Source organism: Schistocerca nitens, chromosome 8 (genome assembly GCF_023898315.1).
Source record: "Schistocerca nitens isolate TAMUIC-IGC-003100 chromosome 8, iqSchNite1.1, whole genome shotgun sequence".
Lineage (NCBI taxonomy): Eukaryota > Metazoa > Arthropoda > Insecta > Orthoptera > Acrididae > Schistocerca > Schistocerca nitens.
Genome location: NC_064621.1, coordinates 346,522,586 through 346,541,287, shown reverse-complemented (window position 1 = coordinate 346,541,287; position 18,702 = coordinate 346,522,586). Strand labels below are relative to the sequence as shown.

The 18,702-nt window shown below is 38.6% G+C and overlaps 1 protein-coding gene across 1 annotated transcript in view; it reads left to right on the top strand.

Annotated features, from left to right (window-relative positions):
- Window positions 1-18,702, top strand: part of LOC126199557 (myrosinase 1-like) — a 173,342-nt gene that overhangs the window by 90,810 nt on the left and 63,830 nt on the right. The window contains exon 8 of the mRNA XM_049936479.1: window positions 4,449-4,579. Within this exon, the coding sequence (XP_049792436.1) occupies window positions 4,449-4,579 (131 nt within the window). The remainder of the gene's footprint in view (window positions 1-4,448; window positions 4,580-18,702) is intronic.

Genomic DNA, 18,702 nt, shown 5'->3' with positions numbered 1-18,702 from the left:
AAGGACGGTGCAACTGCGTTTTGTGACTGCGGTAGCGATGAAGCGGCGGCGGCCGCATCATTTTGCAGCGCACGTTGACCCTGGACGAGCTGTCCCAGGGCATCCAATAACGCCTGCGTCTGCTGATTCTGCAAGCGATAAAATTCGGACAGTACATCTGGAGAATGTGGCGAAGCCATGACACAAGTAAATGTAAGCAATGAGAAAGAACAAGATCCTGATTAATCCGCGTCGCCAATGTTGTAGTGTCGGCAGACTTGCCAACACTACGCACACTAATTGAAAGAGGCGGCCAAGATGCACGCGCTAACTCACGAAGGATGGAGTGAGGTCTGAACAGGATTCATAATGAATGTGATAAAGAAAAGAACGTAGCTACTAGAACACTTAACTTTTATATTGTCCTTTGGTATACAGCATTCTGGATGATACAAGTGAGACACTATCTTGAGGTACATGCAATGGTACAAATGGCGCCTTGCTAGGTCGTAGCCATTAACTTAGCTGAAGGCTATTCTAACTGTCTCTCGGCAAATGAGAGAAAGGCTTCGATCAGTGTAGTCGCTAGCAACGCCGTCGTACAACTGGGGCGAGTGCTAGTAAGTCTCTCGAGACCTGCCGTGTGGTGGCACTCGGTCTGTGATCACTCAGTGGCGACACGCGGGTCCGACATGTACTAATGGACCGCGGCCGATTTAAGCTACCACCTAGCAAGTGTGGTGTCTGGCGGTGACACCACACCTTCTTCTAGTCAAGTTGTGCCACAAACTCCTCTTCTCCCCAATTCTATTCAATACCTCCTCATTAGTTATGTGATCTAACCATCTAATCTTCAGCATTCTTCTGTAGCACTACATTTCGAAAGCTTCTATTCTCTTCTTGTCTAAACTATTTATTGTCCACGTTTCACTTCCATACATGGCTACACTCCATACAAATACTTTCAGAAACGACTTCCTAACACTTAAATCAATACTAGATGTTAAAAAATTTGTCTTCTTCAGAAACGCTTTCCTTGTCAATGCCAGTCTACATTTTATATCCTCTCTACTTCGACCATCATCAGTTATTTTGCTCCCCAAATAGCAAAACTCCTCTACTACTTTAAGTGTCTCATTTCCTAATCTAATTCCCTCAGCATCACCCGACTTAATTCGACTACATTCCATTATCTTTGTTTTGCTTTTGTTGATGTTCATCTTTATACCCTTCTTTCAAGAACTGTCCATTCCGTTCAACTGCTCTTCCAAGTCCTTTGCTGTTTCTGACAGAATTAGTTACTTGATATGGACCCTGATAATGTGTGAAGAATTTGTTTATCTTTACCTTCAGGGTGTAAGGGTTAGTTAACATTCAACACTATTCTAATCAGTACTCAGATAGCTTTGCATTCCATTGTCCCATCCGTTCCTGAGATTTGAAGGGCTTTGTACTGACTTTTTGTACTTGCTTCCATATTTCCAATGAATTTCTTGTGAAATTTAGCACTGATTCATCATCATTCCATATTTTAGATCTGAGTCTTTCAATTGATGATAGCTTTTTTCTGGCCATATATTATCTCATATGGTGATAGAGTGATACTTTCATCAACTTTAGAATTACATGATGTGACAACAATAGTAACAGCATTCTCCAGTCCTCATGATGTCTCTTTACATAATGACTCAACATCTTCCCTATTGTCTGATGCACATGCTGTGTTCATCCATTCACCCAGAGGTGTTACATGCTTGTCCTTAACTTACAAATATGCAGTAGATAACACAGCTGCTTTATTAATTCCAAGGTAAAATTGGTACCCTGTTCCACAATTACCATTTCCAGAATATCAAACTTCAACAATCAAATATTTACCATGGCCTGAATCACTGGGAAGGCTGGCTGATTCGGGATCGTTCCCATTCCCACATAATGTGAAAAATGATCTATTGTGGTCAGCATATAGTGATTCCACGCCAGTGTTTCTGCAAAATGACCTAAGATGCCCACAACAATCACTTTGGATGTGTTATTGTTCTAGCTACAAGAACACACAGATACACTGATGAGTCAAAACATTATGATTACCTGCTTAATGGCTTGTTTGTCCATCCTTGTAATGAAATAAATTCTGATTCTGTGTATCAGTGATCTGATGGTTTGTTGGTAGGTTTGTGGAGGTATGTGGCATTAGATGTGTATGCACAGGTCATGTAATTCGCATAAATAATGGGCCACTGATTTGCGTAGGCAGTGGCAGCAGTTCAGAGGTGGGCTGCTAGATGTGTTATAGATAGGTTTGAACAACATGTAAGTGTTAAAGAGATGCTTTGGGAACTCAAATGAGAACCTGTCCACCTCACCATGGTTTGTGAAGTCTACACAAGTATGTTTCTGCAACATCTTTGATAAGCTGCATCCCTAGTTCATGTTCCAGAAAATGATGAACTTCCATTCCATATCATTTTTATGCTCTTTACCTGCAAGAATTAATCTTCAGTTTTAAAACATAACTTAATTCAGAATTTCAGAGAGCTAACAGGTTGTTCATTTCCCTGTACCTGAATACTTAAAACAACAATTTACAGTAGCTGGCCAAATGCAACTCTCTGTTGCCCAAGTACCACTGCTGAAAACACTTTAACAGTACTGTTCAAAAAGATACGTAAATTGTACAAGAAATTTCTAGAAGAGCTAAACAACCCAAACAACTGATGTCAGGCACTCGGTAAACCACAGGAGTGCATGTAGAACAGTTGGATACTTCCTCAAACAGTCAGGCCCATGGCGTACAGGCACACAGGCTCCAAAATCAGGACCCCTTGCAGATCCAGAAATCACCCTCGAGGTGGCCCCCACTTAAATCCAGCTCAAGCCCCAGAAGCATCAGGTCTAGAGTGGCCTGCAAATTCTAAGGAGTTCTGCACCAATTTTTCACACATTGAAGGTGGTTTTAAATACTCAAATATGTTAAAAATGGGAAGGAATTTAGCAATCAGTCACAAATTAAAATTGTATTTTTCTTGCAGATCAAGATTTCAGCTATTGAATAGCTATCTTCTAAAAACTACATGAAAATATAAAAAATCAGAACTTAAAAGTCGTAAATAAAAACCACTGTGTACAATAGTAGTGACAAAGTTAGGTAATGTACTTTTTAAGTCAAATCATATACTCATCGAGCTTGTGACAACAAAGGTTATTATATGGCTTTAAGATATACATTGCCAGATTCAAACTGGGGCTGTTGTTTCCAGAGCAGTACAAGCAGCCACAGGATATGTCATATGGTTAGAGCAATGCCCTCTACATTACTAACATCAGCTCAAAGTTACCAGTACCAGTACAGTTTTTTTTATAAAATTGATATTAAAATTAGAGAAGTAAAAACCAAGTAAACTTGCATTTGCCAGTTCAACAAGTGAAAACAAAATTTAATACTATGGTGGTTGTTGTTTGTCTTCTAATTTTTTGCTGTTACCTTGCTTGTCAACTTTTTTACATAAATTGCACCCAACCCATTTTAGTTAATGCAGTAATTAAAGTCACAACCTTGGTGAGTCTATATGCCTCTGTTTAAATGGCATGTTACCTAACTTTATCACACCTGTTGTACAATGTGGTTTTAATTTACACCTTTTAAGTACTGATTCTTGTATATTTATTGTATTTTCTAACATTGAAGACAGCTATTCAGTAGCTGAAATGTAGATCTGCAATAAAAATACAGATTGGATTTGCAGTTGATTGTTGAATACCTTTTCCCTTTTTGCAGTATACTACAATTGCTGTGCACAACTGTTCCACTGGAATCACACATGACTCACGTCTATGAGATTTGAGTCAAGGGGAACACTACAGAGAGTAAAAATTAGCCTTGAAATCAGCCCTCCCATGTACGTATTTTTAGTAATTTCTCTCAGTTATTCTGATAGGTGTGAGAGTGGTCACATTGCTCATGCAATGAAAATGTCTTTCAGACAATGTATTTATTTAGAGGTATACACTTTGTTTTTTATGTTGCAACTAAATAAAAGGGTACTGTGTGTAAAATGGTGTATATAATCACTTCATTATACTTACAGAAATATTGGTAAGCTTCAGCCTATGCCTAGTTAAAAATGATCATGAGGTAGGTAAGAAAAAAAAACAGGAGGTAGGGGGAGGGGGAGGGGGGGGGAGAGAGAAAGAGAGCTAGGATGGGCAAAGGTTATCGGTATAAAAGGGATAGGACAGGGGTGATGAAGATAGATGGGGTGGGGGAGCATTTAGTTTTTACAAAAAGTAATTTGTCCACTTGTTATGGTTTAGACTTCTGCCACAAAGATACACACACATTTTGAATTTGGGTGTATACTTCTTAGACTTGCTGAAAATACTGTTCTTGCTTTTATCATTCCAGTTCAGTGAATAAACCTACTTGTCCTTTTTCATGTCTTCAGTACCTGATATTTTTGTTCCTATAGGCTCTGCAGACTTCATAGGTGTAAATGAATACACATCATCACTGGGGAGGTCCAATGAATCTGCAGGGGATGCTGGAGCCAGCATGGACCTCAACCCACAGTGGCCAACTGCTGCAGCCAAATGGCTTCAGGTTTGAATGCATTACATGAACTATGTCCTCCTACTACTATACCTCTTCTGCTGCTGAAATTGTAAGAAACACTAGTGCAGTTGCAGTATACAGAATGTGAGAAAAGAAAATACAATACAATAAGTTTGTCTTTAGGAAATGTAAAGGCACCAGAGCAGCTATTCTGACATTGCACTTTGAGGCAACAATAAAGAAAAACCAAGACACTATCATAGGATTTGTTGACCCAGATAAAGTTTTTGACAAATTAAAGCGATGAAAGATGTCTGGAATTTGTGGAAAAACAGTTATAAGCTGCAGGGAAAAGTATAATATATATACAAGGACTAAGGGCTAACAATAAGAATGGAAGATCAAGTCAGAAGTGCTCAAATTAAAAAGGGTATAAGACAAGGATACAGATTTTCTCCTCTACTATTCAACCCGTACAGAAAAGAAGCAATTGTGGAAATAAGAGAGAGATACAGGAGAGGGATTAAGATTCAGGGTGAAGGGATATCAATGACAAGATATACTGGTCATGTTGCCATCCTCAGTAACAGTGAAGAATGTTTATATGACTTGTTGAATGGAATGAAGAGTCTACTGACTACAAAATGTGGAATGAAGGTAAACCGAGCAAAGACAAAAGTGTCGAGTAGTAGTGGAAATGAGATTAGTGATAAATTTCACATCAGAAATGGGACCATGAAAGAAATATGCTACCTTGGACACAAAACAAGGCATGATGATGTAAGCAGGGCACAACAAGCAGACTTGTGCAGCAAAAGAAAGCGTTCCTCACTACAAGACTGCTATGGACGTAAAAGATAAACATTAAATTGGAAGAGAAATTTCTGAGAATGTCCATCTTTAGTATAGCATTGCAAGGAAGTGAATCGTGTACTGTGGGAGAACTGGAAAAAACAACAGAATCAAAGTATCTGAGATATATATTACAAAAAGATTTTGATGATTGAGCTGATAAAATGTGAGGAAATGCTCTTCAGAACCAAAGAGAAAAGGAATGATTGGAAAACACTAACTAGAAGAATGGACAAGATTATATAACATCACAGAATAATGTCCATGATACTAGAAGGAGCTGTGGAGGGCAAAACTTGTATGGGAGGGAAGACATAGGAAATTGTGACAGACCATGTCTAACCTGTCAGATTAGTGATTAAAAACTTTACTGTACACTGTAATAATTGAATCTGTTAGTTTAGTGCCATGCCTACTCTTCATTTTAGTTGTCAAGATGACAAACGTAACAAGAATCTTTTTTTTCCATACTTTCTCTTCTATCATTTTCTTCTTTCCTTTTTCAAATCAGTTTTTTTCTGCTGCCATCAAACTCACATTGTTAAGCTGAAGCTTTTGTGAGTAGTATATTTTTGGGATGGATTAATCATCTTTTTTCCTTTTTGTCAGTGATCAGCTACTCACTCCTTCAAGATCTATTAGTTTAGGCTTTTCTTGATTTTTGTGTTCATCACAAAATTTTAAAGGAGGTTTGGTTGGTCCATTTGGTGGAGGGGATCAAACAGCGAGGTCATCGGCCCCATCGGATTAGGGAAGGATGGGAAAGTAAGTCAGCCATGTCCTTTCAAAGGAACCATCCCGGCATTTGCCTGAAGTGGTTTAGGGAAATCATAGAAAACCTAAATTAGGATGACTGGACACGGGTTTGAACTGCCATCCTCCTGAAACTGATTACTAACTTACACAGGAACTTTAAAAATAGAGTTCAGTATTTCTGCTTTTGCTTTTCTACCCTCAGTTTCAGTTCCTATCTCACCTATGAGTGTCTGGAAACTAAGTTTGGTACCACTGACAGCCTTTACAAATGACCAGTATATTTCTCCGGGTTTTGTGAAAGATATTTTGACAATATCCTGCTACTCTAGTCTTCGAAGGCTTGATGGATTGGCCTCTTCACAGCCAAATGCCTTTCATTCAGCATAAATATCTGCAGTCCTACATTTTGTTTTACATCTACTATGCAGTAGTAGTCTCTGAATACCATGGAGAGTCCTTGTCATCAATAACTGTGGTAATAGGTACATATCTAACAACTGCATGGCCAACTATTCTTTTAGACTTGAGTCAGTGTTGTTCTACATGCTCCCCTCCAGAGCTTAATGTTTCTATGGCAACAAAATTCGTCAAGGGACACATTAGCAATATGTAAAATTTCCAGCTGTTGCAAATGGTCTTCCTCACGGTGTTTCTTAATGAAATATGACACAGTTGTCTCTTTTTTGTAGTTTTCCCAACACATAAATCCATCTACTCATATTAGTTTCCTTTTGTACTTTGATAATCATTGTAGCTACTGCTGTATCATGGTAACTGATACTAGTTTCAGTGTGGGCATCCTCAACAAGGACAGGTCAGTTAGTTACCATTAGATCCAATATATTTCCATCATGAGTGAGTTTCTGAAGTATCTGTTCTGGTAGACTAGCAGACTGTATGGGAAGCAAATGTTTTAAAGCAGATTCTTTATTCAGTGTTTGATGTAACTAAGTTTTTCTTGCAATCTATGGCTGAGTCTGGGCTGGCTTGGCACCAGATGTCAACACCAACCCACTCTCTGTTCATGAGCTGTTTGGTAAACACCACTCTCACGGTTGACACTGCTGATGATGTGACACTTTACAAATAGTGTCAGTGGCATCGCCTACCTCTCAGAAGGTTGTAGAGTGTCACATGAGAGCTGTGAAGTTGACTGGGAAGCACAGTCAAGCAGAGATCTCACCATCTCTTGGCAGCCAGCTCTTATTCCAGTCAGATGCACCTTCCTGATCCTCTTGGGTTTCATGTACACACATCAAAAAAAAGTTTTGCATCACCTTGGTTCCAAGCATTCTGGAACCTGTACAGAAAACTGGAACACAGAGCAACATAAACATCATTTCCACCCTTTTTATTCCTCATGAAAACCACACATTGCATGTTGTACCACCGTACAGCGAGGCCCTCAGAGGTGGTTCAGATTGCTGCACACACTGGACCTCTAATACCCAGTAGCACATCCTCTTGCATTGACACATGCCTGTATCAGTCATAGCATACTATCCACCAGTTCATAGAGGCACTGTTGGTCCAGATTGTCCCACTCCTCAATGGTGATTCAGCATAGATCCCTCGGAGTGGTTGGTGGGTCAGGACATCCATAAACAAGCCCTTTTCAATCTATCCCAGGCATGTTCAAGAGGATTCATGTCTGGAAAACATGCTGGCCACTCTAGTCAAGTGATGTCATTATCCTGAAGGAAGTAATTCACAAGATATGCATGATTGGGGCGCGAATTGTCATCCATGAAGACAAATGCCCCATCAATATGTTGCCGATATGGTTGCACTATTGGTTGGAGGATGGCTTTCATGTATCATACAGCCGTTACAATGCCTTCCATGACCACCAGTGGCATACGTTGGCCCCACATAATACCACCCCAAAACAGCAGGGAACCTCCACCTTGCTACACTCACTGGACAGTGTGTCTAAGGTGTTCAGCCTGACCGGTTGCCTCAAAACATGTCTCTGATGATTGTCTGGTTGAAGGCATATATGACACTCATCGGTGAAGATAACGTGATGCCAACCCTGAGCAGTCCATTTGGCATGTTGTTGGGCCCATCTGTACCCTGCTGCATGGTGTCGTGGTTGCAAAGATGGACCTCGTCATGGATGTTGGGAGTGAAGTTGCGCATAATGCAGCCTATTGCGCACAGTTTGAGTTGTAACACGACATCCTGTTGTTGCACGAAAAGCATTATTCAACATGGTGACATTGCTGTCAGGGTTCCTCAGAGCCATAATCCATAGGTAGTGGTCATCTGCTGCAGTAGTAGGCCTTGGGCAGCCTGAGTGAGGCATGTCATTGACAGTTCCTGTCTCTCTGTATCTCCTCCATGTCTGAACAACATTGCTTTGGTTCACTCCAAGGCCTGGACACTTCCCTTGTTTAGAGCCCTTCCTGGCACAAAGTAACAATACAGAAGCAATTGAACTGTGGTATTGAACGTCTAGGCATGGTTAAACTTCAGACAACACAAGCCTGGTGGAATGACTGGAACTGATGAGCTGTCAGACTCCCTCTGTCTAATAGGCACTGCTCAAGCATGGCTGTTTACATCTTTGGGCAGGTTTAGTGACAACTCAACAGTCAATGGGACTGTCAGTGGCCTCCCCAGGCTCTGATGTATCCCTTATTTTTAGCAATAAAGATGACACACCAGTCAGTTTTCAACTTGCAACCTGGCATTGGTTATTCAGTCACCCACTCCACTGGATGCCCACTAAATCCTGACCACCTTCACAGGTCAGCTTGGCCATATTTGGTCTAGTTAGTTTTCAGAAAAGGCATTAGTAATGTTTCAAAGGATGTCTTGTCACACTCACCATATGCAAAACTGTAATCTTCCCAACTGAGTGTTGGATAATTAAACTCTCCTCTGGTGGTGACAGTATGATTAAGAAACTTGTGTATTAGCAAAATGAGATTTTCTCTAAAGTTTTCAGTTACTTTTGGAGGTGATTCTGGAGAATGCAATTATCAGTTTATGCCACCCTAATACTAAGTCTTGTCCAAATTCTCATGCTTTGTCAGGGTTTAACCTATCTCCACTGAGCCCTGTAATTAGGAACATCCAACCTAATGGCATTTTCATTCCTCCCACAGTGGTATTCTGAATCCCATCAAACCTAAGCAATTGCTTTGTCCATTCCTACTCAACCCGTACTCCCAACCCATTGCCTCATGGCTTGTATCTGCAATAGATCTAGCTGCAATACCTCTCCCATACATGCTCTACCATCACCTAATCCAATCCAGTCATACACATCTGTCCCATCAAAGGCAGGGCTACCTGTGAAAACAGTCATGTGATGTCCAAACTAAGCTGCAACTAACAAGCAGGCTGTCCATATGAATGGCCACAGCTGGACCACCCAGTTGCTGAACATGCTGCCAACACATTGCTGCAACTAACAAGCAGGCTGTCCATATGAATGGCCACAGCTGGACCACCCAGTTGCTGAACATGCTGCCAACACATTGCCTTCACTTCCATCTGCTTCCCAGGCTGTATCATCTGGATCCTTAATACAAACACCAGCTTTCGTGAATTGTGCATGTGAGATACTGCAAATTGAGAGGAAAACCACTGATATTCTTGATGTCACCTTCTATAAAGACAAGGCCTGGTTCCATCTTTCTGGTCATGTTAACACACAAAACACACAATTAAAGTCAACAAAGGATCCTTGTGCTGTGACTGCAATGCCATTTCATCATTGGAAAATTGTAGCCTTGGTAGCAACATCCAGGTGACATAATGTTGGACCTTTATTTTTTGAAGAAACCAAAAACAGTAAACTTTTCTGTTTAAAGATGCACAGTTTCATTGGCCAGCTAAAGGAAGACAAAATCAACTACTCATTGTTTCAGCAAGATGTCAGTACAAGCTCTGCCCCAACCTGACTCTCTCTCTCTCTCTCTCTCTCTCTCTCTCTCTCTCTCTCCCTCCCTCCCCCCCCCTCTCTCTCTCTCTCTTTTATTGGGAGGTGGGGGGTGGGGGGGCATTTCTAAGGTGGTACCGAAGTTAGTATCAGACACTCATAGATGAGATAGGAAGTGAAACTGAGGGTAGAAAAGCAAAAGCAGAAATATTTAACTCCATTTTCAAATATTTCTTTACAATGGATAATGCAAGAATATTACTCAGTTATAATTCTTGCTTCACTAAAGACTGCTGAAACGGTGATATGGATACTAATGTCAGTGGTGTTGGGAAACAGCTCAAATTGCTAAAACTGATCAAAGTTCCAATGTACAACAGCAGCCCTATCAGAGTCTATACCAAATTTGGGATTGAATTAACCCATCTTGCAACTAGAATGTTTCTTAGTTCTCTTGAACAAATCATCTTACCAGTAGCTGGAAGAAAGTCCACTCTCATCCACAGGAAGGGCACCAGAAGTTATGCACAAAACTAAAATCCAATATCCTCGACATACATTTGTTACAGAATCTTGGCCCATATTCTGAGCTCAGACATAATGGGATAACTGAAACAGAATTACTTTCTCCAAGCCAATAAGAAAAGATTCTGAAAATACTGATTATGTGAAACCGAGCTCTCGCTTTTCTCTTATTGCACCCTAAACGTTATGGATCAGATAGACGGCCTTAAGCCCACCCTCCCTCTTGGGTGAGCACTTGCATGCAAGCACAAAATATGTGTGTGTGTGTGTGTGTGTGTGTGTGTGTGTGTGTGTGTGTGTGTGTGTGTGTAAGGGGGGGGGGGGGGGGGAGGGAGTGTGAAGCCAGGAAAGAATTAAAGTATTCTAGACAACTACACACTAATATTTCTCACGATTCATGTTTGTAAGCTGCTCAAAAGGATAGTGAACCAACTACTCTGGTTCCTTGAATATAAGTGATATCTATTTCAATATCAATGCAGATGATAGCCGTAGAGTTACCACCGTTTTCTTGAAAGGTTTCTTTTAATTTTCCTACAGGTAACATCTATTTTTCTCCTAGTTATGCATATTGTCATTGTTGCCATTGTGGATTAAATACTTTCTCTCTACTTTGCACATATTGTTGTTGTGGTCTTTAGTCCAAAGACTGGTTTGATGCAGCTCTCCATGCTTCTATATCTTGTGCAAGCCTCTTCATCTTTGAATAACTGTTGCAATTTACATCTTTCTGAATCTCTTTACTGTATTCATCTCTTCATCTCCGTCCACAATTTTCACCACTCACACTTCCCTCCAATACTAAACTGGTGATCCCTTGATGTCTCAGAATGTCTCTTATCCACTGATCCTACTTTTGGTTAAGTTTTGCTACAAATTCTTTATCTTCCCAATTCTATCCGTACCTCCTCCTTAGTTAAGTGATCAACCCATCTGATCTTCAGCATTCTTCTGTAACACCATATTTTGAATGCTTCTATTCTCTTTTCATATAAACTGTTTATCATCCGTGTTTCACTTCCATAAATGGCTATCCTCCACACACATATTTTCAGAAAAGACTTCCTAACACTTAACTCTATATTCAATGTTAACAGATTTCTCTTCTTCAGAAATGCTTTTCTCGCAATTGCCAGTCTACATTTTATATCCTCTCTACTTCGGTCATCATGAGTTATTTTGCTGTCCACATAGCAAAACTCATCTACTAGTTTAAGTGTCTCATTTCCTAATCTTATTCCCTTAGCATCACCTGATTTAATTTGATTACATTCTATTATCCTCATTTTCCTTTTATTGGTGTAATGACATTACTGGACACTACGCACTGTAAAAATTCACTGAAAATTATGAAAATATTTATATAGTTGGTGTTGGTGCTGTTTGCTGATTTTTTATTAAAAAAGTTAGTTTACATTGCATAATTAGCTCGAGCCCCCAAGTGCTATGGCATACTGGGTGTCTTGTTCTGGGAAATTTTCTAAATTTTAGATGAAAAATAGTGAGTTTTAAAGATTTTTTAAGCATTTTAGTGTCATACGATAAACACTGGAACCCCAAAAACTGGACTCTCGATAACTCGGCTCTCGATAACTCGGCTCTCGATAACTCGGCTCTCGATAACTCGGCTCTCGATAACTCGGCTCTCGATAACTCGGCTCTCGATAACTCGGCTCTCGATAACTCGGCTCTCAGGGAAACTCAACAAGCCACACACATTTTTTGCCTTTGAAAAAAGAAACAAAACGTAAACACGCATGGTATTTTCGTAAAAAGCTAATTTACAGTAATAATCATGTTTATAGACTATTACAGAGCAGTGAATATATAGCTCTGAAAAGACTGAAATTATATTTAAATAAACCTTAAGCTATCATTAAAAGAATAAAACATAAAATATTGCTGTTGCACAGTAATAGTACTTTGATTAATAAGTGAAATAGCTGATTTAAGCTTACTTTGAGTAAGGCTCATGGTTCATTAAATAAAAACAGTATCTCAAAGTTAATGCTTTAATACAGTTAATAAAGTTAATACAGTATGCCTAATACTTTCAGTCAAAAAGTATGCAAATAGCGGATTTTAATTTGGCCTTACACCCTAAAAATATTTAAGAATTTGAAAATAACTAAATACAGTACTATAGTAATCTAGTAATACAGTACTAAACTAGTACTAATATTTCGAAACTGAAAATTTAACATTATGTATGTATTTAATTCTCTATTTTATAAAGATTTTTAATATTGCTGTAAATGCCATTATTAGGGCTAGAGTGTCTTTAGAAAGGTGCAAATGTTGATTGTCTGACTGGGTTATTGAATATGAAGTCATTGGTGACTGGTCGGATATCCAGTTCATCCAAAACATCTCGATGGGCATGAAGAACAGCCAAGTTGTTCAATCGCTTCTGTCCCATTGTTGATCAGAGATATGACTTCAAGCATAGAAGGGCGCTAAATGACCATTCTGCTGTTGCTGTTGTGATCAAAACTACTTGGAGAAGCTTAATGCGCTTCACTACTTCACATAACATTTCTATAACTGCAGGCGCTTGTGTAATGTACTTTCTTACATCACACACGTTTTGTAAGACCAGTAGTTTTTTATTAGTGATATCGGCTAACATATTAAAGTGTAAGCACAGTCTCTCAATGTCTAGGTCATTTTTGAAAAACTCAGTTGATTTTTCCAAATTTGTTTCACCTCTGTGTACTAAAAGCAAGCACTCTTGTTCAACTACAATGACCTGTGTGAATCCAGTTGAAGCAAACCGCTCAGTAATGCAAGATTTCACCATTTCACAAACTTCAAAGTAAATATCTTTGTAGTAGTCCTTTGGGGTTTTGAAATTGTACGATGAGCTGGCTTCATTGTTTTCATACTTCTTTGGTATACTTCGATTCTGAGGAAGCAAAGGATCATCAGCTTGTGAAGGTTTTTCTTTTAAACACAATTCCCAAAACTGCTCATAACTATCACACCTTCCATTCAATATACAAATCAAGCCCTCATATATTTTTTCAATATCAGCAACACTTAGATGAGGGCAGTGAATTTTTTCATTGACGTCCTCTACTGGGTTCAATGCATGGCAATAAAGATGTAAAAAGAAATGTCTTGAATTGTAACATCGACTCAAGGTAGCCAGCACCTGCCTCTGTTTTGTCCTCTGCAGAAAATGTTTCAAAAAAACTCTAGAAGTTCTTCACAGTTTTTCAATGTTCTCAAGATATTAGAGGCTCGTATAGTCCATAGAGTCGGGCAAAGAGGTCATAGACCAGCTTGGTCATTGCCGCTCTCAGTGTATGCTTCTGAAAAATTCCATGCCTTTGTTGGATTCCCTTACAGTGTTTATTAAGTCCTTCACTAAAGCCATAATATCCCTCATATATGTAAGATGGCGGAGACTGTCTACCACTGCCAAGTCTAAACTGTGAGCAGTGCAGTGCACATAACGTACTTTGGGTTGTATATCCAAAACTAACTTTAGTCCATTGAACTTACCTCTCATAGTCGAGGCACTGTCCTCTTAAGTTATCCATTGACAAATAAAGATGAGCAAAAATGTGTTTTAAAATACTAAACAGAGTTTGTGATTCAGTGTTGGGGGTCTCGTATAAGCCAATAAAGTCTTTGTTGATGATTAAGGAATCATTGACAGTATGAATAGAAAATGACACTTGTTCATGAATCAAAGAATCACTTGTTTCATCAACCATAATAGAAAAATGTTCAGGATTCTTGATTGAAGCCAATACCTTTCTCAACACAGACTTTCCTAGTAGATCAATGATCCACATTTTGAATATCATGGGACATCCAAATATATCGCGAACACCCTAACCAATCTTTAAACACAGGTATGTCATTCTCTTGGAATTCAACAATTGAAAAAAATGTGAGTTTACATCTTTGTGCCCTCTAATTGCTAGTCCTTGTTGGCATAGAAATTGCACAGTAGTAAAAACTGTCTCAAGAGGTAAATGGCCTTTCTTCATATCACTATCTAACTGTTCATTGAATTGGGAGGCCACACTTTGATTAGTGATAGAATTTAATTTCAGAACACTGTCTTTATGCGTAAACGTATTTTCATGAAGATGGAATTTTTCCAGAGCCTTCTTCCAGTTAGAAAAGCCAAAGGAAGTAAATGCATCTTTTTTTGAAGAAAATTTTAATAGATTTTTAGCATCTGCCTCTTTGCAGGTTTTGCAGAAAACTTTTTCAGTAGATGCTTCATATTCTATCCATGTATATTTGATCAACCAAGACTTCTGAAATGATCTTCCCTTACCAGATTGTCCAGGTTTCAGCTGTGAATGGTTCTTGCCTGAAGACAATGAAGCAATTGATGATACAATAATTGTTGGAGGTTGACTTGCAGTCTCATCAACTTCCAAGTGCGCCTTTTTGGTAACAAATGTATCCATTGCAAACTTAATTCACTGTACACTAAGTGACTAAAGTAAATGAATAAAATATAATCATATAAAATAGTCCACCAGACACTAAAGTCAGAACACTAAACACATCTGCAGCATGCACTGAACGAAACTATTCACACTGAATGACTGTAACAGCAGGGTGGGCTTTATATAGCCACAGTGTCATAATGTCTTGAAGCGTCAAGGCGACGTGAGGTGGAGGGTTCCAGGCACTTCTGCTCCATTCTTTTTGATGTCGCCACGGCAGCAGCGCTGACCCGTCGGCGTCAGACTTTACCCAAAGGTTCCCGCACCGGGACAAATTCTAAGTGTGCCCACCTCATTTTAACACTATCATGATTCACAACACCCATTTTCAGTTAACCTGGTTACTACCGTAATAATTATTTGTTTTAACTTATTATTAAATGTATTTTAAAAGGTAACTATTGTTAAACAAGGAAAATAAAAAATGGCAACATACTTTTGTGATTTTAAAAAGCATAATATAACTAATAATTTTCTTAAATTATTGGGGGGCTCCTCTCCCCCCACCCCCCAAATGAATTTTTGAGGGGGCTTGGGCCCCCTCAGGCCCCATGGAGTTGGAGCCTGTATATTGGCTTTAATTTTCTGACCTGAGCTCACTCTCAGAATTACACAGCTTTTCTGGAAATAACTGTTTAGAAATGAGAACATTGCTCTTCGGTCAGCAGCGGATGTGTTAATGTAATAAGTTTTCTTTTTACAAACTTACATCACTTTTCACACAGAATATGCCTCCCAGATTAGCAGTAGCACAGAGAATATTCAAAATCAGCTGGACAAAACACCCTGTAGCCATATTAATTAATTATTACCACACCATTCACAGTAAGATTCTAGAACTACTCTACTATCTATGTTTTTCTTCCTTTGAGCTAGAAGGCCTTCATGGCTGTGTCCAGGAAGAAGCAAAGGGGACCAGCTCCCCCCCCCCCCCCCCCCCCTCACCCCAATCCCTCTCCCTTGAAAATATAATCTTCACCATTCAACCCCATATCCTCCCTCTACCAGGTAGACAGATGAAAAAGTGCAGCATAAATTTTTGTGCCAAGAGCCATTTGTCTTGAAATCTCATGGCTATTTTTTTCTTTCACTGTGAACTAAAATGTGCTCCTACTCCCCCCACCCCCTACAATGCTCAGACCATGGGTACACTCTTGAGACAATTAATAATAGCTTATACTTGGGAAATAAGTTGATGTGCTTACGTTTCACCTGTGAATGCAGTAGGGATAAATTATAACATGTGTTACTGTAATAAGTACTTCATGTTTCCAATTTAGTGATTTGCTCAGTGTCAACGTAGTTGTTTTCAAGCATGACTTACCAATTTATTTACTTACAGCATGAAGTAAAAATTCTCTACTAATATTCCCAGCTGCCTTTGCTGTTCAGGTATAGCTTAAAAGTGTGTTTCAGTTCCGTATTGTCTATTTGACCAACCATGATGCTTATGTGGAACTGTGCAACTGATTTTTGAGTGATCATATGAATGTAAGAAAATGAGACCATGACCTTAAGTATACAATTGATGCTGACACAGACACACTTCTGAGAATGCCCTCACTCTAGTGTGAAGACCATGTCACTGAGCAATATGATAACTGCTGGATGAGGCATTCTGTGGAACATGTTAATGCAAAGCTTGGAAAATCACTCAAAAGAGAGCAAAGTTCACACATCGATGTGGTTGTTACATTGGCCCCTTCATCCGTTTTATAAGAAATGGCATGGATTGCAACTGAATGCTTCTGGTAAGTGCCTACTTGCCAGAAGCATCCAGTCTGACCCAAGCAGTAGACATCCTATACATTTTTTAAAAATATATTTAATGAATCTTCTCTTCTTATATCTTGTCAGAAGAAAGTAAGCAGTAAAACTAATGGATTGCACCACGAATAAAAATTTGTTGTGCCAGAAAGAGAGAACTCATAACTAGTTAAAACCAAGCCTAAATCTTGATTTTATTATGTAGGTCAAATGCTATAAAGATGTATTCAGGAAAGTTGTTGTGACAGCAAAAAAAGTCAACTAATATATTTATCCTCAAACACAGAAATAAGGCAAAAGCAATGTGGTCAGTTGTTCAGTCAGAATTAGGAGCCAAAATCAAAAGTCAAGAATTTTTGAAAATTGAATTTCAAAATGATATAATAAATTCTGTTCAGATGTCAAATTGCTTCATCAAATGCTTCTTAAATGTAGCAAGATAAGATGTCGATATGGGAGTCTATCAAGGCAAAGCAAATTTCATAAGCTTGGAAAACCACCAGAGAACATGGTTTAAAGAGTTTGAAAAAATCACTAAAAGGGATGTGGAAAATTATTTACTGTCATAAAAAAACCCTCATGTGGGTGGGATGAAATACTCACTTCTTTAATCAAGAGTGTGTACAATATCATTTCATAACCAATGCTGGTTATCAACATTATGAACAAATCTTTTAAGCAGGAATGTTTTCTGAATGTCTTGAAATATGCTGAGATAAAACGATTATTAAAAGAGGGGTTGACAGATGATGTGGGAAATTACTGCCCTCTGTCCCTTCTGGTGACTTTCTCTGAAGTGTTTGAAAAGATTGCAGCAAAACAAATTAAAAAATGTCTGATTACAAATGACACAATTTTTAAAAACCAGTATGGAATCCAATAGGGGAAAAAGCACTATAATGCCATCAGTGAGTTAACTCAAAAATATTCTCCACATTAGATAAGGGTGAAAAGGTCACAGGAATATTCTGTGATCTCACAAAAGCCATCAATTTGGTGAATCATTCCAGACTTCTCCACAAATTACAGATACATATATGGAATCAGGGCAATGCTTTACAATGGTTCAACTCTTACTTAACAGACAGGAACCAAAAAGTAATTGTAACTTCAAACTCAATAAATTACTCCCCAAAGTGGAAAACAATTTCCAAAGTAGTCCCACAAGGTCTGATATTCGGACCTTATCTGTTCTCCTTTACATAAATGACCTACCACTTGTTATTGATTTTCATTCAGCCTTATTTGCTGCCAATACATCAGTTCTAATTGAGGATGAGGTACCTGAAAGAATTCCAGAAAGTGTTAAAAAATGCTCTAGAAAAATTTGAATCTAGCTTCCATCAAAATGGACTAAAACTAAATGTAACAAAAACGAAAATGATGCAATTTCAAGCTAAATCATTAGAATGGAGTGAAATAAAGGTAATTTGCAATGATCAGGATGTCACAGAAGCAAACTGTGTACAGTTCTTAGGCCAAAATCTTGATAAACATCTAAATTGGAAGGCAGAAATTGACTACTTAGCAAATCAACTTAACAGTTTAGCATTTTCAATGTGTATTTTGGCAGGTGCCACAAACATAGACACCAGAAAGGTAGTCTGTCATTATTACTTTGAGTCATTTATCATTTATAATGTGATATTCTGGAGAAATTCAACAAATATCATGAGACTCCTATTATGACAGAAGAAAATAATTAGGAACGCTTGTTGCCAAACAAAGATATCCTGTCAACTACTGTTAAGAAAAACTGAAATAATATTTATTCCCTCCCTTTACATATATGGAGTGTTGTTTTTATATAAAAATCAACATGTGATAATTTCTCTTTATTTAGACCACAACTACAGCACTCGTCACAGAATTTTAGACTCCTGACACATTGCTTAAAACTCTGT